Genomic DNA, 23,870 nt, shown 5'->3' with positions numbered 1-23,870 from the left:
TCTGGGATGTCTTAATTTCTCTCTTACTTTTGAAAGGCAGTTTTGCCAGATACAGGATAGTTTTTCTTTCAGCACTTTGAATATATTTGCATACTGCACTCTGTCCTCCAAAGTTTCTGATGGGAAATCTACCAGTCTTCCTACCCTGGATCCCTTGTATGTGATGATTTAGCTTCTTTCCTGCTATCAAGATTTTCTGTTTTGAAAGTTGGATTATGTAGCGTATCTCTTTGAGTTCCCCTTAGAGTTCATTGACCTTCTTGGATGTTTATATTCATGTTTTTTCCTCAAATTTGGGAAGTATTCAGCTATTATTTCTCCAATTGCTCAACCCTCGTTCTCCCACTTCTAAGACTTTCATGATGCATGTTGATCTGTTGGTGTCCTACAGGTCTCTTAAGCTATGTTTGGTTTTCAGTCTTTTTTCTTTCTGTTCCCCAGACTCAGTAATTTCTGTGTCCTATCTTTCAAGTTTTCTTAGTGTTCTGCCTATACAAATCAGCTTTTGAATCTCTCAAGTGAATTTTTTGTTATTGTACTTTTCAGTTCAAGAATTTCATCTTTTTAGGTTTTTTTTGGTCTTTATTCATATTTTCATTTCTTTTATGCATTTTGTCTTCCACCATCTCTTCCTTTAGGTCTTTGAATATCTTTTTGATGCCTTTGTCTAGTATATTTGCCATCAGATCTTCAGGGACCGTTTCTATTGATTTGTTTTTCCCTTTGGGCTCTACTTTTCTGTTTCTTTGTATGTCCTGTAACTTTTTAATTATTGAAAACTGGACATTTGAATCTAACATACTAACTCTAGATAGCAAATTCTCCTCCTTCCTCGAGTTTTCTAATATGTTGTTATTTTTCTTGGATTATTGTAGGCTGTGCTGAGGTCAGCCTTAGCTGTAAACTTAAGATCTTCTCAGGTCTTCTTTTGATGGTCATGAGCAGTCATGTTTTAATTTTCTCCATAAATGCTGTTGTTTTTCAGTGTCCTAGTCTTTAGTGTCTGGCTCTTACGTGGGGGCGGGGGGAAGAATGGAGAAATGAAGGCGGGTGCGGGGCGGGGGAGTGGGGGGGACAAAAATGAATGCTGGTCCTTTAAATCTCCTGGAAGTTCAGTCTGCTAGAGGGGCTTAAAGCAGTGAGAGAGATGGTGCATGCAACAAGTGTGTCTGCTTGCTTCCTTGTCTGCATCTCTGATCAGAAGCAGCAGCGATCAGAGCTCAGCTCTCCAATATTTGGAGTACGGGGATCTTTTTGTTCACCCTGGTTCCTGTAAGCCATTCCAGGAATGCATGCACTGGGGGAATTTCGGGGTGGAGATGGGTAGCTGCTGCCTTGCTAAGAGCTTAAATTGACATAAATTAACCACAGTTCCCTTCCAAGCTTTCCCTGGTGGTTGTAAGCCTTCAGAAGATCCTAGAGTTCCAAAACCGTTACATCACGCAGATTCTGCCAGTACAGTTGTTATCTAGGTGGGGAGACAGACAGATTGCTGGTGTTTCCATACTCTAGTCATTTTAGTAGAATCTTCCCCCAAGTGTATGTGTATTTTGAAATTTACTTGATATTGACAAGTGGTGCTTATATCCTGTCCATGACAGTATTAGGCATGTTTCATCTTTTTTTTTTTTAATTGAATTATAGTTGACATACAATGTTGCATTAGTTTCAGGTGTATAATCTTTTTTATTTAATCTTGTAGGCAAAAAATTGTTTTATTTGCATTTATTAGTAAGAAAGAAATTTATATTTTGTGAGTTGCTACTTATTTTGACAAATGGCTTCAATTTGGTTGTAGTGTGCTCTATATTTATTTTGAAGCTTAGTAAAATATGAAAGAGGAAACAAAGGAATTGTAAGTATGGTCACTCCAGGATTTTTATCTGTAATTTTATTTTTTCCTATTCAGGATGTTTTGCACAAGTTTTAAATGTGTTAATGTTTCAGCCTTATGATATTTTTATTGTAATGACCACATTTTAATTTTATATCTAGTTATATAATGTTTGCGTTAACCATTTGCAAAATATTTCATACCTTTAAGAGCATTCTGTCAAATATGATATAACAGCTCATGAGGTTGGTTATTTTGCAGATAAGGAAACTGAGGCTTTGAGAGATTAAGAAACTTGCCCAAATGTTTAGTGCACTTTTTCAATAATAATAAAAAGGGTAAGGAGTCTGAAGGTCAAGTTCTGGCCCTGCAACTGATTCACTTAGTTCTTACATCGTTCTTATTACTTGTAAAGTGAATTTTTTTTTTGTATTAGCAGATAGTATACGAAAGGTAATTCTATCACTCAATAGTAATATTATTATTTTTAAATCTAGAAATGAATACTGAAGCAGAACAGGAGCTTCTCCATCATGCCAGAAATGGCAATGCTAAAGAAGTTCGACAGTTATTAGAAACCATGGAAAGAAATCAAGTAATTGCTGACATTAATTGCAAAGGTAAGCTTTGAGTGAGTTTTTTTAGCTTGTGAGTATGCACAACTCTGTCATTTATTTAGCACTAATCTTTTTGGTCTTGCTAGAAATAAATTCTCAGATCTTTTTTATTTTTTTATTTTTTATTTTTTTTATTTTATTTATTTATTTATTTATTTATTTATTTTAATTTATTTTTGGGACAGAGAGAGACAGAGCATGAACGGGGGAGGGGCAGAGAGAGAGGGAGACACAGAATTGGAAGCAGGCTCCAGGCTCCGAGCCATCAGCCCAGAGCCTGACGCGGGGCTTGAACTCACGGACCGCGAGATCGTGACCTGGCTGAAGTCGGACGCTTAACTGACTGTGCCACCCAGGCGCCCTATCAGATCTTTTTTAGAAAGAGTATTCATAAGAGTAGGTAAAAGAGTAGTTTTACCTAGTAGTACCTCGTAGTTCTAAGTCCGAGAAATTGAGATCTAGTCTTAAGATTTAGGGTCTCTGACAATTTTATCAGCTACAAGAGTGACCCTGAGCCTACAAGATGCACGCTATGATAGGGTGTTATGGTTAAATCAACCAGTTTGAGTGTTCAGTGTATGCCCAGAGTCCTGTGAAGTACCTTGCAGGTGGTGTTAGGCAGGATCCCTGGCCTCACTGAGACTAGTGTAGAGGATTAATAGACTAGTCTACACTTCAAAATATGTACCAGAATATGGAACCCCAGGGTGTCATGGGATCCCATAGGAGAGACCTGTAGCTGGACCTAGAAGGATTAGCTTCTTAGAGGAAATGATTCCAAGGTGATCTATAAAGAGTGTGTAGAACTTAACCAGGTGAAAATAGAGAAGAAAAGTGTTCAAGGGAGAAGATACAGCATGTGCCAAGGTCCTGAGGTGAGAGGCAGTCCAGGTGGCAAGGGCCTGCAGGTAGGAAGGGTGAGGGAAGGTAAATAGCAGCCAAATCCTAATGCACCTGTGGCAAGGTTGTATGTATTATGCTCAGGTGTGCAGAGAAATAAAATTTATCTTCTAAAATGGCTCTGATATTTCAACAAGCACCTTCTCCTTCTTGGAGTATGGAGGACTAAATAAATATTAATCTTTTGGTTTCTTGATCTTGTAGCTTTTTGATAAATGATTGGTCTTCCAGAGCCTCTCAACTCTCTTTGCCCTGTCTCCCCAAGCTGGTGTTTAAAAATAAAGATGAGCCTTGTTGTGTGTGTCTATAGCCTTTGATTCCTCAGTGACCCTTGTCTTCCCAGTGCTCCTGAAGCATTTGTAGCTGACCCTTGGGACAAACTCAAACTCGTGTCTCTCTGTGTGTCATACAAGTGGTGCTCCGTGACTGTTACTTTGTGGCCACCTTGCAGGTGGGTGCTGGGATAGGTGGTTGCTAGGATATCTTTCTCTGTCATCCCAGATGCCACTTGCCTGTTCTTGGTGTATCCTTGATTTATCTCGCTTTCTGGGCTCATGAACAGGAGCACCATGTCTCTTCATTTGTGCCTTTCTCACAGTCCTCTGTCCCCGATGCATATTTTATTCTGCTGGGTCACATTCTTCTGTCCTAGAGCAACAAACCTTATGTCTTCACCCATGTTGGGGAAGGATTATTATATTTGCAGTGGAGAGAAAACTGTGATCTGAGTTGTCCAGAAAATAGTTGTTTTTGGTATGCTAAAGGAATTGTAAAAATCCTCCTGGTCCTTCAGCAAAGACTAGTTCTTAATCTTTATCTTGGGATTCTATTTTGAATGCCAGAAACATTCCTGGCATTTGATAATCCTAATGACCCTTTATCTACCCTTTCCATCCTTACCTATGTATCCAGGCTACTTGGTGGAAAGTCATCTAATGGGAAATGTAAAACTGTGAAATAGATGTGAATGCTTCTTCAAAATTTCATCATTATTCCTGTCAGTCAGACTTTGTCTTAAGGGCAGTTTAAAGGATTTATGTAGAAGATGACCTACCAGGTGATGTGCAGTTCACCAGTAGAAGTGAATGGGGCCCAGGGGACTGGATGTGAGTAGTGTTTCCCCGTGGGTATAGCCTTGCACCAGGCATTTCTAGAATTTCTTTGCTATCTGATTTGTTTTTCCAAACCCTGAGACATTGAGAAAATGGTAAAATGTACTATAATTCTTTAAGAATTAAAGCTTAACAATCAACATAGAGATGTTATTGGTTGGAAGGAATTACCGATGTCAAGTTGAAAGTGACAGAAGGAAACACTGGCCTGCAGTTGAAGGTTAAGGCCAATATTTCTAGGATGGGGGACAAAGGATCTAATCTGTTTTCCTTACAGCTGTTGTGTGTTTACAGTCCTGTCTATTGCTAATGGTGAGACTTTCTTGCAAAAATTAATGTTTATATGCACAGTATACTTTATGTAAATTCTGAGTGGTGTTATTGCTGGGTGAACTGGGGAGCCCCTGGCTCTGGGATCTCAACACAGCCCATCCCAAAAGGTGTCACGGAATTCAAGGACAGATATGTAACACAGCAGATGAGCTACAAAAGCGGGAAAGTTTATTAAAGCAAAAAAGATAGTCTGGAGATGTGAGAGTGGTGAGCTAGAGGGTGGGAGGGCCGGGAGGGAGGTGCCTGCCCTGGGGGCTGGGTTTCTATCTGTCATTGACAGTTGTTAAGTAGGAGGTGGAACATTCAGTACTCAGGCGAGGATTCTAATAAGCAGAGTTTTGCGCCTTTTCTTCCGTATTTGGTCTTAGGTTTCTGGTCAGGACTCCTGCCTCCTTGGGTCTGTGTGGTTTGACCCAGCGTCTTATGGAGTGCTGCCAGAACAGGCCTCTGACTTTCCTGATAGCCGCCCATGACTTCTCTCAGCTGGCCTACAGGTCCTGTTAGAACCTAGCTAACTGCCTACTCTAACAGTGTTCTAAGAAATAAGTTCTGGAAGCAAAGTTGTAACCGAGGCCCAAGGGTGCCAGAGCCCGTGGTTCAGGGGGGTTCAGGCGCTTACTTCTGACAAAATCCAAAGAGGGAGACGAGTGGTGGTAAAACAAGAAAGGGATTTGTTTCCAGGAGGCCAACACCAGGAGACAGGCTAGTGTCCCAAAGGCTATCTCCAAAGTGCTGAAAATACTTCTAGGTTTGAATGAGGAAAACGTGGAACAAAGGGTGGTGGGTGCGTGCCGGTGGGCAGTAAAGAATAAAGGTCAGGTGGGATTGTCTTGGGATCAGTCCTGCATTGCATGGGCATGTCTGGGCAGTCCCCCTTGCTCGAGGGGCTGGTTTTGGTACCCATTCCAGGATGCTTTGCCTGCTGGGTCTTCTGCGTGAGTTACAAGATAAGCTGATGAGAAGAACGTAATCAGTTAAGTGCAAAGTGAGGTCAAAACAGGGTCTTTCGAAATAAAAATATATGTTGTCCATGTCTACACGTGATTCTGTAGTGGTGTCCTGTTGCTTTGCTGGAAATTCTGAATGTGAAGTTATGAGAATGTTACCATAGTATCTGCTGGTGTTTCCCAGTGTTTCAGTATTCTATGTAGGGTACAGTCCTTTGTAAATACTCCTCAATTTGACATTTCTTATTTGTTGAACAAAATTTTTTGGATATCCGTGGTAAGTAGTAAAAAGATACTCTTGGGACACCTAGATAGCTCAGTCGGTTAAACCTCTGGCATCAGCTCAGGTCATGGTCTCACGGGTTCGTGGGTTCGAGCCCCGCATTGGTTCTGGAGCCTGCTTCGGATTCTGTGTCTCCCTCTCTCTTTTCCTCCCCTGCTTGCGGTCTGTCTCTCTCTCTCTCTCTCTCTCAAAAATGAAGATTAAAAAAATAAAAAAAAAAAGATACTCTTTACTGCTAACTTTACTACTACTCTTTACTACTTTTTACTAATAAAGAATGAAGTATTTTAAGAATCATGTAGGATTTTGGAAATTCTGATTTCTTGGAAACCTCAGATGTGAGGAGACCAGTTCAGTTCATGTTAGCTGTTAGGGGTTCGCTGGGGGTGAAAGCAATGTGAATGGCAACACACAGATATAATTAACATTTAGGGGATGGAATCGGTAGGGCACCCTGAATGTGGGTGTGAAAAGGAGAAAGGGGGCAAGAGTTTTGCTTGATTATGACCTGAGAAACAAGGTGAATAATGGCAATTCATTGTGAAAACACACGTGGGAAGGGGTAGAGATAGTTTCAGTGACTGTGTAAAGTCGACTCTTGAAGAATGCAGGGTGAAAGGGCACTGACCCCCTGCACAGTAAAAAAAAAAAAAAAAATCCATGTAGAACTTTTGACTTCCACCCCCCCCCCCCCCCACCATCTTAACTGCTAATAGCCTGCTGTTGACCAGGAAGAAGCCCTGCTGGTAACTCGGTTTACACATATGTTGTGTGTATGATGTGCTATATTTTTATAAAAAAGTAAGCTGGATAAAAAATGTTAAAATCAAGAGGAAAATACATTTAAAGTGTTTCGTCAACTAGACTCCATATGTGCGTGGACCCACACAGTTCAAAGCCAGTGTTGTCAAGGGTCAACTGTGTACATATAACAGGGTAAGTTCAGCTTTGTGCTTTTTTTTTTTTTAATTTCTTTAAATGTTTATTTTTGAGAAAGACACACAGAGCATGAGTGGGAGAGGGGCAGAGGGAAAGGGACGTAGAATCCGAAGCAGGCTCTAGGCTCCAAGCTGTCAGCATAGAGCCCGACGTGGGGTTTGAACCAATGAAGTGCGAGATCATGACTGAGCTAAAGTTGGATGCTTAACTGACTGAGCCACCCAGGCACCCCTCAGTTTTGTGCCTTTTGAGCACAAAGTATTTTGCATCATCCAAATGGAGGTGTCTCGTAAAGAGATGGAATATGGATTTTGAAGTCCATACCACAGAAAAAATGAAAGCAGTGGAAGAGGGCCAGGAGATGCCATTATTGGAGATACCAATAATGAAGGACTGATTGGATAGTGGAGCTTCCAAAGGATCCTTAAAGAAGTGTCGGGGCAACGAGAAACCCTACAGAGTGCAGGGCTGTGGCAGCCGGGAAGGCCTGTGGGCCATACTATCCAATGCTATATGCAGTGACCCAGTGTTGTGATAGCTAAAAAGTGTCCCTGTCACTTGGTGATAGTATTTGTGGATCAAAACTGGAGGACCATTTGAATGACAAGGTGGGAGATGACCCTAGTCTGCCAAGGGTAGTGGGGGCTGACAGGAGTAAATGGGGTGGAAAAAGTAAGTGAAGGCAGAGCAGGGAAGGAAGAGTGAGGAGCACGGTAGCTGGTAGGGAGGATGCCATCAGAGGGCTTTTGTTGCTTTTGATTGTAAGAAGAGACCCAAGTGTTTACTTCCTCCTTATAAGTGAGGAGGGAGAGGCAGAATATAAAGGAGAAAAGTGCCTCAGAAGCAGAAAGGGGTGGAGTCCAGGGCACAAGGTCTGGGTTAGTCTAGGCCTACGGAGGGAAGGATGGAAGAACGCCTGTAGATGGGGGTACGGTGGCACATTTGGCTCCAGGAAGCCCAGGGAATTCCATGAAAACTTTACCCCTCATTGTGAAGCTAAGAGACTGAGGCCCTTTGCTAAGGGGAGGTATTTGGGGAAGAGGCTTGAGAAGAGTCGTGACTTGAAGTTGCTGCTGTGGACTGTAGGAGAGCCCCTTGAAGAGGGTATTCTAAAAAGGATTTCCAGGCAGTGTCTAGAGGCTCACGGAAGTAGGAGATCCGGAGTTTAAGGTGCTGGGAATCTACAGGGTTCTGTTAGTTTTGTTCTCCCACTGTTTAGCAACCTGGTGTGATTCTAGGAATATCAAGCCAGTGTACTGATCAGGCTTTGGGGTTTTTGTAGGCTACTGTGACAGGATTATTGAGGGGACTGGCAAAGAAGTTAAAGTAAGGGATCAAAATGCTGGATTTGTTAAAGGAAGTAAAGATGGAGGTGTTTACATACATGAGAAGTGATCAAAGGATGAAGGGCTGATTCAGCTGAACAAGTCTGGGAGTACACCTGTGGGAATAAGCTGGAAAGTGGGAGTTGATTAGCTCAGAAATGACAATGATACCCAGGCTCTGACCCTGACCCTGGGGGTTAACATCAAGCAGAGGCAAAGTTTGTGGGGAAATGAGGGAGCTGAGAAACAGAGGAGCCGGCATACTGAACAACTAGTAGACACCCCTAGGGCAGTGGCAGGGTTTGCATGGGAAGAAAGACTGTCCCCCAGAGTTACTTGGTGAGGGGCGAGCCAGTGGGAGGCTGGTAGATGACAGCAGAGAAGGTTTTTCAGGCTTAATGGTAGAAGTCTCACAAGAGGAGTTGTAACATGAGTGGAGTCCTTGACTACAGACAGCGTTGGCTTCTGTCGTGGGAGGACCAGTGAGTGTGTGGGAATTGGGGGAGGGGAGACTCCACCTGAGGGGTAAAGGAGAGTCCTTGTCATCAGGAAAAGGACATCAGGTTTTACTTAAGGACAGAAGGTAAACATTCCACAAAACAGTCCATGGCTGTAGGATTCATTGACCGAAATTACAGGTTCCAGAGGGTACACGTTTTAGGGGACATCATTGTAGGAGTTTGGGTAAGTGGCACACAAACACAGGACACTGTTGGTGGCAGCAGTCCCTCAGGGAGCTGTCTGAGGCTTGTTCCGGGTACACTGAGGCTGGTGCCTGGGGTTTCTATTGGCTCAAAACCTGAAATCCAGGAAGCAAGGGCAGCCATTAAACCTTCAGCCCGTCCAGAGGAGTGCCCCACAGGCGACAGCATACTCCTGGGCTTTGGTAGACCCTCCCGAGTGCTGGGCTTTGGAATTTGATAGGCTATATTCCCTTAAGCCTGAGTGGAAATTTTGGTAACCTTTTGGAGCTATTGCTGTTCTAAGCTACAGTGCCCCCCGCCTTTTCTTCCTGAATTGAATTGTATTGTTTTTGTCGCACTCCCTTCTTCTGTACCTCTCCTCAGCAGGGATCCGACATTTCATTGCTCTTAATTTTGGTTCTTGTTATCTAGTAGAACTCTACCACTCTGGTAACCCATATCCTCATTACTTGAGATTTTTTCTGGAGTCAGGACTCCATTTTATGTCACTATCTGCAGAGCTAACAATTTTCCAAATGCTACAGAAAAGATTCTTTATCAATTCCATATTTCCATTCACCCTCCTGACATGGCACAGGTTTTCAAAGAGAGGTGCTTTTCATGAAATGCTGTGCCAAGAGAACCACATCTTTGTTAAATGATGGTAGGATGGTTAGAGACTCAGAACCTTGGAGCCAACTACAGATTATCTACTTTGAATGTCACCCCCATCGTGTCTCTCCCCACCCTTTTAAGAATGAGGACATTGAGTTAGTGAGTTAGGAAGGTGGCACCAGAATCTGGGGCTTGTGGGTTCTAATCTATTACACTTGTTAGGCTTCTGACTATGTCCTGTCTCTTGTCTCTCATTTATCAGCAGTGCAAAATGAAGGGGAGATTGGCCAATGTATGGAAGTACCTTGGTAAAGAGAAATTTTAGTATAAAATTACCTAAATAACATCTAAAAATGCCTTATATTTTTCCACTTTTAGGAAGAAGTAAGTCTAATTTGGGGTGGACACCTCTTCATCTGGCATGCTATTTTGGACATAGACAAGTGGTCCAGGATCTGTTAAAGGTATGTATATGGCTCTAATTTTTTTTTTTTTTTGAGAGTGAGCACGTGCACAAGTGGGGGAGGAGCAGAGGAAGAGGGGGAGAGAGAATCTTAAGCAGGCTTCGTGCTCACTGCAGAGCCTGATGCACAGCTCCATCCCACAATCTGAGATCATGACCTGAGCTGAAATTGAGAGTCAGACACTTAACCAACTTAGCCACCCAGGTGCCCCTATGGCTCTAATTTTTAAATGAATAAAATATTGCTGTTACAGAAATTATGAAAGTCTTAGAAAAGCCAACTAACCTAGTGGCTTGCTTGCTTATTTATTTATTTACTTATTTATTTATTTATTTATTTTTTAAATTTTTTAACGTTTTATTTATTTTTGAGACAGAGAGAGACAGAGCATGAACAGGGGAGGGTCAGCGAGAGGGAGACACAGAATCCGGAACAGGCTCCAGGCTCTGAGCTGTCAGCACAGAGCCCGACGCGGGGCTCGAACTCACGGACCGCGAGATCATGACCTGAGCCGAAGTCGGCCGCTTAACCGACTGAGCCACCCAGGCGCCCCCCTAGTGGCTTATTTAAAACAATAGCTCATCACTAACACACTTAATTGTTCTTTGCTAAGTACATGAATTAGGTTAGCCTGATGATTAAAATTCTCTTTTCTTAGTCATTTGATTTTTCTGTTACTGACTTCTTAAAATTGCAAAAATGGTTGTACGAATTTGAAGACACTATTATTGTTTTTTAATGTAACAGTTAAAAAATAACCAAAGCACAGCTTAAATGATTAAAAAATGTCAGAATCTCTTAATGAGCACCATATGATTTAAGACCTCACAATTTTGAATTCTGATTTTTTTTTCACATATTGGTATTTCTGAAATTGTGTCTTCAAATTTAATTAGTAAACTGTACATTTAAATAGTGGTATCTTTTTCTTCCTGAGAACTTACTAAATTGGTGGAGAAAATGTGGTATTTTCTTTAATATTTATTTATTTTGAGAGAGCATGCATGCATGAGCAGGAGAGGGGAAGAGAGAGAGGGAGAGAGAGGATCCCAAGCTGGCTCCATGCACGGAGCCTGACGAGGGGCTCGATCTCATAAATGTGAGATCACGACATGAGCCGAAATCAAGAGACAGATGCCTAACCCACTGAGCCACCCAGGTGCCCCCAAAATGTCGTGTTTCATTCAGACAGTTCTTTTTTAATATTTGGGTTTCTAAAGTAGAGTGAAAGTCTATAGATTTTTAAAGAAAAGTAAACTTTTTACTCTTCTACCTATCATGTAGACTTTTACCTTTCAGGAAGCTTTATTGTTTTACTGTGAATGAAATTGAATTTTAGTGGTGACAACCAATCAATATTAACAATTATTTTAATTTTGAAGTATTTAATATATTTTTGGGGCTACTGGCTGGCTCAGCATGCAACTCTTGATCTCAAGTTTATAAGTTTGTCCACGTTGGGTGTAGAGATTACTTAAAAATCTTTGAAAAAGAAATATTTAATATTTCTTGACACGTGGCAGATGTCTAACATTTTCATGTTTGTTCAGGCTGGTGCAGAAGTGAATGTATTGAATGACATGGGAGACACGCCGCTTCATCGAGCTGCCTTTACAGGACGAAAGGTGAGAACATTCCATGTTCAGTGTTTGCAAGTGGAATATTTGGAGGGGCAGTCGCCTGTGTTTTTTATGGCTCTGAATAGCAACTGAGAAAAGCCACAACAAATACATAAACCAGCACTTTGGGGTCACAAGGTCACAAGCTCTTAGAATGAAAAGTGAGGTCAGGTTACTTCCACTCTGGCCTCCTGACAGGGACTCCTTCTGTCCCCACTCGTGTCCTTTGGGATGGGGAACTCCTGATTGTTCCTTTTTAAAAAAAAAAAAAAAACGCTTCATTTAGGTATAATTTTATGTTGCATGAAACTCACCTGCTGTAAGCGCGCATTTCAGTGATTCTTGGTACCTTTACACAGTTGTCCAGCCATCCCCACAGTCCGGTTTTAGAACATTTCCATCAGCTCAGAAAGTTTCCTCATGCCTGTTTGTGTTCATTCCCTGCTGCTCTCCCATGCCTCAGGCCACCGCTGATTGGCTTTCTATCTCTAGGATGTTGGTCTTTTCTAGAAATTTCTTTTCTAGAAATTTCTTATAGATGAAATCATACAAGCTTTGTGTCTGACTTCTTTAATTTAGCATGATATTACTGAAGTTTATCAATGCTGTAGCATTCATGTATCAGTAATTTCTTCCTTTTTATGGCAGAAGAACATACCATTTTATGGCTATGCCACGTTCTTTAATCTTTTAACTGTTTACTGACAGGACTCTCTTCCTATTGTGTTGCCTTGGCACCCTTGTGGAAATGAATTGATCATAAATGTGAGGTTTATTTCTAGACTTTCTATTCTGTTTCTTTGATCTATGTCTTTCATTACATCAGTACTACACCACCTTTATTGCAGTAGGTTTATAATTAAATTTTGATATTGAGTTTTCCAACAGTGATTTACATTATTTTGGCTATCTTCAGTCAAAAGTTTGTTTTTCCATATAAATTTTAGGATCATGTTCTACAAAAACACCTGTTGGAAATTTGAGGTGGTGTTGTCTAGAATCTTAGGCCCATTTGGAAAGAATGGCCACTTTAACAATATTGAGTCTTTCAATCCATGAATGTGAAATGCCTGTCCCTTTATTTAGATCCTTAATTTCTCTTGGCAGTGTTTTGAAATTTTCAATGTACAGATCTTACTCTCCTGTTAAATTGTTTTCTAGGCATTATATTCTTTTTGATGCTATTTTCAATGGAATTTTTCTTTTAATTTCCTTTTCTGATTCCTTGTTGCAACTATATAGAAAGACAAGTTGATTTGTTGTTGTTGATCTGTGTCCTGTGTACTTGCTGAGCTCATTTATTCTAGTAGATTTTTTATAAATTCCAAAGCATTGTCTACACTGGATCTTATCTGCAAATAAAGACAAATGTACTTCTTCCTTTCCAGCTGGATACTTTCCCCCACCACAACCTCTACCCTTTACTTTGCTAGATCCCAGTATACTATTGAATAAATATGTTGAGAGCAGAAATCCTTGTTTTTTGATCCTAGGGGAATAGCATCTAGTCTTTTACCAGTAAGTATGGTGTTTGTAAGTTTTTCCTAGCTATTTATTAGGTTGAGGAAGTGTTACTCTATTCCTGGTTCTTGAAAGTTTTTATCATGAATATATATCAAATGCTATTCCTCTGTCTTTTGAGATGATCATGTGACTTTTCCATTAGTCTATTGTGGCATATTACATTAATTGATTTGGGGATATTAAACATGCCTGTGTAAATCTTCATATTGGACAATAATTGTTCTTGTGTGTTACTGGATTCTGTTTGCTAATACTTTCAGGATTTTTTTGGGTCTGTATTCATGACAGATCCTGCTCTGTAGTACTGTTTTCTTGAAATTTGTTTTTTTGGCTTTGGTAGCAGGGTAATACTGGCCTTATAGAAGGGAAATGGAACATGTTCTTTTCTCCTGTTTTCTGAAATAGTTTGTGAAGGATTGGCTTTACTACTTCTTTAAATATTTGATAGAATTCACCAGGTAAGCCATCTGTGCTTGGACTTTCTGTGTGGGAAGATTTTAAATTTTTGAAACAACTTAATTACTTTATGTAGATCTGTTCCAATTTTCTTTTTCTTACTGAATCCGTTTTCGTTATTTTGTCTTTCTGGGTATTTTTCCATTTCACCTAAATTGTCTAATTAGCTGGCATAAAGTTGTTAATAATATTCTCCCATTGTTTTCATATCTGTTGGATTGGTAATGATAGCCCTTATTTCATTTGTTTGCTAATTTGTGTATTTTTCCACTGGTTAATTTGGCTAAAGATTTGTCAATTTTGTTGATCTTTTTTAAAAAATTTTTTAAAAATATTTATTTATTTTTGAGAGAGTGAGGCAGAGCATGAGCAGAGGTGGGTAGAGAGAAAGGGAGACACAGAATCTGAAGCAGGCTCCAGGTTCTGAGCTGTCAGCACAGAGCCTGACACAGGGCTCGAACCCATGAGCTGTGAGATCATGACCTGAGCCGAAGTGAGATGCTCAACCGACTGAGCCACTGAGGTGTCCCACTTTGTTCTTTTCTAGTACAGGCACTTAAAGCTATAAATTTTCATTTTAGCTGATACAATACATTTTAACATGTTGTGTTTTTGTTTTCATTTATTTTAAGATACTTTATAATTTTTTTTGTGATTTCTTCTTTGCCCATAGATTTAGAACTATGTCTGCCACATATTTGTAATTTTCCAGATTTCTCCCCATCACTGATTTCTAATTTAATTTCTCTTATATAACATACTTTGAATTATTTATTGAAGAATATAACATTCTTTTAAAACGTATCAGGAATTAATCTGTGAGACAACATCTGTCCTGGAGAATGTTCCTTCAGTGCTTGAAAAGAATGTATACTCTGTTGTTTTGGGGGTGGAGTATTCAATAAATGTCTATTGGGTTAGTTAGTAAGGTTGTTCAAATTTTTACCCTTAACTGATTTTGTGTGTTGATCAAGTATTGAGAGTGTGGTATTGAAGTCTAGCTATAGTTCTGTCAGTTTTTGCTTCATGACTTGGGACTCTGTTAGGTCCATATCCAAAATGGGGTTATATGGAATATATGGCATGTATCTTCCTCACATATTGACTTTATCATTACAAAATGCCTTTGCCTTCAGTAGTATTTCCTGTCCTAAAGTTTATTTTGTTTTATGTTAATACAGCTATTCTAGCTATCTCATGGTTACTGGTTGCATTGTATATCTTTTCCACTCCTTTCAGTTTCTACTTCTCTGTATCTTTGAATATAATGTTTCTTGTAGACAGCATACAACTGTGTGAGTTTTTCTTTAGTAGGCACACTGTTACATTAGTTTCAGGTGTACAACTTAGCGATTCGACAGGCTTATTGTATATTTTGCTCCATTCACTGCAAGTGTAGCCACCATCTGTCCCATTACATCACTATTACAATATCATTGACCATATTCCTTATCGTCTGCTTTTTATTTCAATGACTTACTCATTCCATAACTGGAGGCCTGTATCTCCCTCTCCCTTTCACCCATTTTACCCACCCCCTTCCCGCCTCCCCTCTGGCAGCCATCAGTTCTCTGTGTTTATAATTCTGATGCTGATTTTTGTTCATTCATTTTTTAAGACTCCATTTATGAGTATTTGTCTTTCTCAGTCTGATTTATTTCACTTAGCATAATACCCTCCAGCTCCAACGATGTTGTCTCGGATGGCATGATCACATCCTTTTTATGGCTGTGTACTGTGTGTGTGTGTGTGTGTGTGTTACATCTTCCTTATTCTTCTATTGATGGGCACTTAGGCTGCTTCCATGTCTTGACTGTTGTAAATAATGCTGCAGTAAACACAAGGGTGCATCTTTTCAAGTTAGTGTTTTCATTTTCCCTGGGTAAATACCCAATAGTGGAATTATTGGATCATATGGTATTGCCATTTTTAATTTTTTGAGAAATCTCCATAGTGTTTTTCCACAGTGGCTATACCAATTTACATTTCCACCAGCAGTGCATGGAGGTTCCTTTTTTCCACATCCTTGTCAACGCTTGTTTCTTGTCTTTTTTATTTTAGCCAATCTGACAGGTATGAGGTGATTATCTCATTGTGGTTTTGATTTGCATTTCCCTGATGATGAGTGATTGAACATCTTTTTATGTGTCTGTTGGCCACCTGTTGTGTGTTTTTATCCAGTCTGGCAATTTCTGCCTTTTGATTTAGTGTTCGGTCTATTCACATTTAATTAATAACAGTTTTGGATTTCCATCTTCAATACTGTATTTGTTTTCTATGTCTCAGGTTTTTGTTCTTTTGTTCTTCCTTTACTGCCTTTTGTGTTACACAGGTATTTAGTGTAAAATTTTAATTTCTCTGGATATTAAACTTTTTGAATGTATTTAAATAGCTTCACACTCTTTATCTGCTAAATTTAACATAAGCCAACTGAAAGTCAGTTTCTATAATCAGCATTTTTCTCATTAAAGGTAACTTGATTCTTTGTCTCACAAGTTTTTATTGAAAATTGGACAGTTTTTAAAAGTTTGGTTTTTTTTTTTTTTTAAGTTTGAGAGAGACAGAGCGAGCAGGGGAGGGGCAAAGAGAGAGAGAGGGAGAGAAAGAGAATCCCAAGCAGGCTCTGCATTTGTCAGTGTGGAGTCTGACCAGGGATTGAATACACGAACCATGAGATCATGACCTGAGCTGAAACCAAGAGTCAGATGCTTAACTGACTGAGCCACCCAGGTGCCCCCCAAATTGGACATTTTTTATAATGTGTTTTAGCAGCTCTGAATTCTGACTTGTCTCCCTCAGGTTATTTTTTTCTTTTTTTATTAACTTGTCTTCATTTGTGAAATCTGGAATATGCCTGGCCTGATATCTCTGCTCTTTTTTTTTTAAATGTTTTAATGTTTTAGCATTGTTTCTGTTTGGGACTGAATGTGTCCCCCTAAAATTCATATGTTGAAATCCTGTCCCCACAATGTGGTGGTATTAGGAGATATGGAGGTGGGTGTGGGATAGGAATGGCCTGTGGCTTCAAAGCTAATGATGCCTGATGATCTTGCCTGGCGTTCTAGTTCCTGTTGAGTTGCCTCTCAGTTTGTTGTTTGTCTTAACTGAATATCCAGCACCATTAAATGATTTCGTTTTGTTCATTTTTATACTCATTTTTCAGGATGACTGTTCTCTGATCTTTTCATACTTCCATAGCCAAAAATTGCTTTCCCCTTTATCCTGATTTTTTTTGTGTGTGATTATTTGAATGATCTGGTAAATTAACTATGGTAGAGGGCTTATTTGATTACTGACCATAGTTTAATATCCCTAAAGGTTATTTTAAAATCCTATACTAGGAGGATTTGTGTGTGTATCACAAGTTAATGAGTTTATTATGTTTCACATTTTCTACGTGTGAAACGACATAAATCTAATGACTAGCTTTAATTTTTGCATAAATTACCATGAATGAGCCCTGTAAGTATGTGATTAATAAGCATGTTTTAATTAGTACATTTTACACCATTACAGTCTATTTGTTCATGTGTTGATCCTTGTGAACCAGGTATGGAGTCTTGCTAAAGCTGAGAAAAATGTGTAACGTTTACAGTAAAAAAATAAAGGTAGTGGGTAAATTGCTATACTCTATGGGATTTCAAAAATGAGCTGCAAATAGTTTAATTTGCCTGATCCATATGTGAACTTGTTGCTCTTGATAGCCCTGCACCACTTGTTTCTTCTGTGTAAGAATGTTGTTTGTTATCTGATTCCCATGGCCCAAGTCTACCCATTCTTGAAAGTGCAGTTCAGGTGCTGTCTGCATAAATTCTTTCCTGACTTACTGCAGCTGGAAGAAAGCTATGCTTTTTCCAGATTTCCTAAATATTTACATCACCTTCTTTTATCTTCTACTTGGTAGTTACTGCTGTGTATGTTTTTATTACTAGATTGCATTAATCTTGCTTTCAAGGAGTTAACACATTTCAATTTTTGTGTCGTTGATGAGCACAGCACATGTCTTTCTGTCCATCTTACCCACATAAGATCAGTTCATTTATCTGTACTTGGTTCTTCTTTACATATTTGTCCATTTCTACTGTATTCTTGAACTTCGAACATGAGATTGTGCTAAGTTGGGCCGTTGATTCAAATATTAGCACATATATCATCTCTTATATTAGAAAATTTAGCTGATGCTAAGTGGGTACATCACATAGGAAACTTTAAAATGTATGTGCTTAATATTTGAGTATGATTGAATTTTGCAAAAAGTTTAATTTTTTAATTAAACTTTCATGTGCTCATGAAAGGAATCCAATTATCTTGTTTTGATGTGATCCTTTGCCATGAATATAACTTAAAATATGATAGATTCTGTGATTTAATAAATACAAAGTGTTGAAAAGGGATTTAATTTGTTATTAAAGTACTTTACATTCTTGTCTGTTTGAATATATAAAATCTCCCAAAATTTTGTGAGGGACCTTCAGGCTTTCTTGGTAATTAGTGAACTCCGGTGTTTTTGTTTTGTTTTGTTTAATTTTTTTTTAATGTTTATTTTTGAGAGAGTGAAAGAGAGTGTGAGCAGGGGAGGGGCAGAGAGAGAGGGAGACACAGAACCTGAAGCAGGCTCCAGGCTCTGAGCTGTCAGCACAGAGCCCGACGTGGGGCTGGAACTCATTCCAGGATCTGTGAGATCATGCTCTGAGCTGAAGTCAGCCGCTTAACCAACTGAGCCACCCAGGCGCCCCCTGCTGGTGTTTTATAATAAAAATTAACATACCAGAATTTTAGGATGTATTTAGTATTCCTTTTTTTTTTAATGCAGTTAGAATTCTGAAATTTTTATATCTTTATGATCAGTACAAAATAGGGCTACAATCAATATAGCAAATAATGGGATTGTGGTACTGAATTTTGTGTTGGCTACTATTTTCCAGCAGATCTGAGAATAAATTTAATATACATGCTTCCTGGGGCTCATGGGTGGTTCTGTGGGTTAAGCGTCTGACTTCGGCTCAGGTCATGATCTTGAGGCTCGTGAATTCAAACTCTGTGTTGGGCTCCGTGCTGACAGCTCAGAGCCTGGAGCTGGCTTCAGATTTTGTGTCTCCATCTCTCTCTGTCTCTCTCTTTCTCAAAAATAAATATCAAAAAAAGATTTTTAAAAAATATGTGCTTCCTATGTTCTGTGTCTCAGGAACTGTATATCTGTCACCACCTGGCATATAGAAGACACATATAATCCTGGGGTTTATATAAACTTATCTGTCTTGTTCTTCAAGATCCCATCTCTCACGAGTATGTATTAAATGCCTACTGTATATCAGGCATTGCACAGATGACTTGATATGTAGCATCTCATTTAATAGAGAATGACAACTCTGAACTATAGGCATAAACATTGCTAGTTCTTACAGGTTGGGCTTCCCGGAAAGCCTCCTGAGCTGCCACAGGTCAATGGGAGTGCTGTGGGATCACACTGTAGCAGGGAAGGAAGGAAGCAGGAGTGGGCAGAGGCTGAAGTCAATCTGTGATGTACTCTTAAGGGACACCTCAGCCAATGATGGGGAGCTCTACAGAAGAGATGACCCATCAGAACTGTCCCACTTGGAGGTGAAGGAACACAACACCGGTGATGGTCAGTCAGTGGATACAGGCTGCCCTGGGAAGGGACATGACCTTGTACAAGGCAGCCCTCTTCAGCTGAGATGGTCCCTGAAATGACTAAAGGTAACAGCTGTGTCTTGGTCACTCCTAGCATCTAGGGAAGTAAGTCCCTTATTCCTCAGGGTGAGTCTGGGTGGTGCAGCACAGCTCGGACCACAGCTCACCTTTTATTTTGCTCAGATTCACTTCTTCATACGCTTTGGGGAGCAGCCTCTTCAGGGTCCCAGTGGGCAGGAGGAAGGACGATAGTGGGGCAGACTATGGCCCTTGTTGCTTAGTTGGCCTTTGGGCCACAACTGAATCATTTTCTCCCTCCTGTGCTGTCCATTCTAGATACAGCCTCCCCTTGGCTTACATGTCTGCTCTTCGTGGGTTACCCAGTACTATGACTCAGGCCCTCATCACTGGAGGTCTGCAAAGGTCATGCCCTTCCTAAGCTTGTGGTTGCTACACTCATTCATTTACTGTAACTGGACTAGGGAATACCAAGAGACACCTGTGTGTATCATCTGCATGCCAGACATACTCCTCCATTTCCCCACTATGTACAGTCCTCCTTTTCTTCTGACATTCGAGTTCATCTTTACCTCTAACTCTTCTTACCTCTGGGCCTTTGATAGAGGAGCCACTTGTTCAAGCAGCCTCTCTGATCTCTTGGCCTTGGATCAGAGCATTATCCTCAGGTGTGGACTGTGCTGCCCAGAACCGGAAGAAACCAATCAGACATTGTACTTCTCCATTTTGAGAAGTGCAAGATGGAATACTTTGTTCTTTGCTTAGGAGACCGTGTCCTGGCATTACCCAGACCACTGAACGCCTAAAAACTTACTGACATCACATAGTCCCTGAATTCTCCCCAAGATTTATTTCCCACTCCCTAGAGCATCATGTCTTACCAAGGCTTTCAACATTCTAACCTCTTGTTCATTTGGTTCTATTAACATATCATTGATAAAGTGGACCCAGTGTGATGTTCTGCGGGATGACCAAATGGCTCTGGGGCAAAACTGTACGTGTATCCTGTTGTCTATGGGTATGCAAACCGGTTTTGATCTTTTTTCCTAATGGGGAAAGAAAAGACTACATTTGTCAGATTAGTTGCTGTGTACCATGTCCTTAAGTAGTATTAACTTGCTCTAGCAAACACAGTATGTCTGGCAGAGTGGCTACGATCGGGGCTATTTGAGTTTATGCAAGTCCTCTGCAATCCTCCACATTCCTCTGGTTTTTGCAGCGTTAGACTGGTGAATTAAATGGAAATATGGTAGGGACTGTCACCCCTGCCTTTTTAGGTTTTTGAGGGTGGCACTAATTTCTCCCATTTCTCCCCATATGGGATATTCGTTTTGATTTATCTTGGCCAAGAGATGGGGGAGGGCAATTTTAGAGCCTTCCATTGGCTCTTACACTATAGACCAAGGGAGCCATGTGACACTTTGCCAACAACTGAGTGTGTGTGTTCCAATTTTGTGTTCACAGACTCAGGGAGTGACTATTAGATGTCATTGTGGACCCAGTGTATGCACTGCGAGCCAGACCTGGGCCAGGGTTTCATTTATCATCTCGCTCTCGTATATGCCCCCTTACTAAGGAGACAGATGACACTTTGGGTCTCTTGGCATCAGTGTCAGCTTGGACCTTATACCTAACAATTCCTGAGATGTGTGGATATTCCCTTTTCCCCAGTGTAGTTACTTGAATAAAAGGTCATTTGTCCCCTTGGGAATAGTCTAGGAAATTCGTAGCTGTGTAGGTTTGGTTTGGTGTTGCAAAATCTTTCCTTCTGGAATTAGGTCTCTCCTTTAATAGTTTTCAGTCCAAAACTGATTCAAGTCCAGAAAACTGGACAAGGTATCATGACTTCTTCAGCGACTGACTTCAGCTTCTGACCATTCATCATTGACTTTTTTTGATGGTACAAATTTTTACTTGGGTGCTTCCTTAGCAGCATGGACAAAAAGCAGTGGCCCCCTATAGATGTCAAAATGCCAGAAATGCCATTGCAGACAGTAGAAGGCTCTAAATAAGAAGGCTTGCTAGATTGGACATAGTATGTAAGATTATACCAGGTCATTTTGTACCTGGAAGGCCTTAGAGGATACATCATTTACCAAAACAGGAAGAAATGACTGGTGGAAAAACCACCAGCATCACTGGGAAACTTATTAAGAACTATCCTCTCAAGTCTAGGGCTGCCATTAGGAAATGCCATTGTAGACCTGGTTCACTGATAGTGGGGTGTGCAGGGTGGGGGCTGTGTCCTAGTCCCCTGAGACAGTAGAGGAGGTGGCACTTAAACATCAGAAGCCAGGTGGATGTAATTATGGTAATGAGCAGTGAGTTCAGAGGGGCAAGGTCAGGAGGACTGGCCTGCAGAAGTTCTGGAAAAGGCTAACAACATGGCATTCCTGAAGACAAATTATATGGGCATAGCAGATAATGCTTTTGTCTTTTTTTTTTTTTTACTTTTTTACCCATTTTTACTAGATGGAGAAACTACTGCCTCATACAAATTCTTCAGTAACTTACTACACATTTGTTAGACTGATCATCCACTGGGTGCTCAGTTCTGTTTCTTCATTTTCTCTCCCATCCCTCTCTTTCTCTTCCCTTTTTTGTCATGGGTCAATAGAAATCACTATCTTCAGGTTTACTGATCTATCTTGACCATTGTCCTGATGTCTCCTGATACCATCGAAGAAGGCATTCCTTATTTCTGTTACTATGATTTTTATTTCTAGCATTTTCCTTTAACTTTTCTTATAGTTTGCATTTATCAGTTGAAACTCTTACTATGTATGTAGTCCACCTTTTCCACTAGACCTTTTAATGTAATCCTAGTTATTTTTAATTCTCTGTTTCAACATCTTGGTCATTTCTGTGTCATTCTGTTGATGACCTTGTCTCTTGACAGTGGATTGCTTTTTCCTGCTGTTTGTGTGTCTGGTAACTTTTTATGGGATGTTAAACAGTGTGTGCAAGCTAGTAGAGACAGAGGTACATAGTATTGGGCCTGGAAATGAGCATACCTCTTCTTAGTGTGGGAGGTCCGGTCAGTCTAGTCTGGAGTTGGTCTGAGCTTGGGTTTTCTTGTTGCCATAGCTACCTTCTGTGTACCACTGGCTTCAAATTTCTATTTCCAAATTCAGTATTACCTCTGCATAAGGTGCAGGCTGATTTTTCTGGAGGGTTGTTTTGCTGTGTGTGTGTGTGTGTGTGTGTGTGTGTGTGTGTGTGTGTGTGTAATGTTCCTGCTTTACTCTAAGCTTTAGGCCTGCCTAGTGTGTCTTGTGCCTCAGAGTGCGTTTCTGTCCATGCTGTTGCTTTTCCCCCATGAACTGACTATTCTTGCTTGTTCTCAGTACTTGTTAGCCTTGGGGAGGGGGGGTGGTGAGAGGAGGGGATGGAGTGAGTTCTGTGGTCCTGGTCCAAACTCCATCTTAGGTCTGGGACAGGGATTTCTTAGATGGTGGTCAATCAGTGACCCTGCTCCTCCCATAACGGTAGGGGACCTTTGGTGGTATGGATCCTTGATTGTTTCCTGTCCCTTTCCTTGGCTGAGAGGATCCTCACCGTGCCCTGTGGGTGAAAAATTTGCCGACCTTCTCACAGCAGTGTTGTTCCTTAAGGAATAGCCTGAGGCAGAGAGGCTTGCCTGGGGCTTTATGCTTTCTCTGCTGCAGTGGCAGTCCCCCTCCTCCAGGCCTGGCACCACTGAGGGAAAGGCTTTTTCTGGTCACCTGCCTGAACCTCCTTTTTTTTTTTTTTTTTTTACACTTTTTAAAGCACCAAGTGGAGGTCTGTGGGGAAGATCCTGCAGGTGGGTAGGAGCTTCCCCCCATACCTGTGGCTCGCAGAGGTTCTCATGCTAACCTTTCATCCTGTAGCAGTTCGTTAAAAATTTCAGCTGAATTATGTTATCTGCTTGTTGGCCAGTCCCTGTCTTACTCCCATACCTACCACAGTGAGCCAGTGCTTACTTTGGGGCAGTTTCCTTAGATTCCAGACTACAGGCATAGCTCAGAGATATTGCGGGTTTGTTTCCAGACAACTGCAATAAAGCAAATATTACAACTAAGTAAGTCAAATGAATATTTTGGTATCCTTGCGCATATAAAATTTATGTTTACACTATAGTCTGTTAAGTGTGCAATATTATGTCTAACAAAACAATGTATATACTTCAAAAATACTTTATGGATTAAAAAATGCTAAGCATAATCCAAGCTTTTAGCAAGTTGTAATCTCGCTGGTGGAGGGTCTTGCCTCCATGTCGATGGTGGTTGCCGAAGGTTGGGGTGGCTGTGGCAATTTCTTAAAATAAGACAACAATGCAGTTTGCCACGTGGATCAGCTCTTCCTTTCACGAACTGTTTCTCTGTAGCATGTGTGGCTGTTGGATAGCATTTTACCCACAGTAGAACTTCTTTCAAAATTAGAGCCAATCTTCTCAAACCCTGCCATCAACTTAATTTATGTAATATTCTGACTTTTGTTATTTTAATAGTCTTCACAGCATTTTCACAGGGAGTAGATTCCATCTCAAAAAAACAGCTTTCTTTGC

At 40.5% G+C, this 23,870-nt stretch overlaps 2 protein-coding genes across 10 annotated transcripts in view; one reads left to right on the top strand and one right to left on the bottom strand.

Moving 5' to 3' along the window:
- OSBPL1A (oxysterol binding protein like 1A) overlaps window positions 1–23,870 on the top strand; it is a 266,965-nt gene that overhangs the window by 40,813 nt on the left and 202,282 nt on the right. For 3 of the 4 annotated variants that reach the window (XM_053206295.1, XM_027068657.2, XM_015076139.3), the window contains exons 2-4: window positions 2,332–2,454; window positions 9,967–10,052; window positions 11,603–11,677. In XM_053206295.1, coding sequence (XP_053062270.1) covers window positions 2,334–2,454; window positions 9,967–10,052; window positions 11,603–11,677 — 282 coding nt within the window. In that variant the 5' untranslated portion in view covers window positions 2,332–2,333. Of the gene's footprint in view, window positions 1–2,331; window positions 2,455–5,164; window positions 5,291–9,966; window positions 10,053–11,602; window positions 11,678–23,870 lie in introns of those variants that run through there. The other variant, XM_053206296.1, reaches the window with a different exon arrangement.
- The window catches only part of LOC106978455 (E3 ubiquitin-protein ligase MARCHF11-like), an 84,708-nt gene continuing 71,622 nt past the window's right edge, over window positions 10,785–23,870 (bottom strand). For 2 of the 6 annotated variants that reach the window (XR_008291799.1, XM_053206313.1), the window contains 2 exons: window positions 23,287–23,357; window positions 10,785–11,923 (listed from right to left, as the gene is read on the bottom strand). Coding sequence is in view for 3 of the 6 variants with exons in the window: in XM_053206313.1 (XP_053062288.1) it covers window positions 23,327–23,357 (31 nt within the window). In the remaining 3 variants the exon portion in view is untranslated. Of the gene's footprint in view, window positions 11,924–17,746; window positions 20,002–21,749; window positions 23,358–23,870 lie in introns of those variants that run through there. The other 4 variants (XR_008291800.1, XM_053206314.1, XR_008291797.1 and 1 more) reach the window with 2 other exon arrangements.

The sequence above is a fragment of the Acinonyx jubatus genome, chromosome D3, assembly GCF_027475565.1.
Source record: "Acinonyx jubatus isolate Ajub_Pintada_27869175 chromosome D3, VMU_Ajub_asm_v1.0, whole genome shotgun sequence".
Lineage (NCBI taxonomy): Eukaryota > Metazoa > Chordata > Mammalia > Carnivora > Felidae > Acinonyx > Acinonyx jubatus.
The sequence above is the reverse complement of the archived record's forward strand: the minus strand, read 5'-3'. Positions and strand labels throughout refer to the sequence as shown.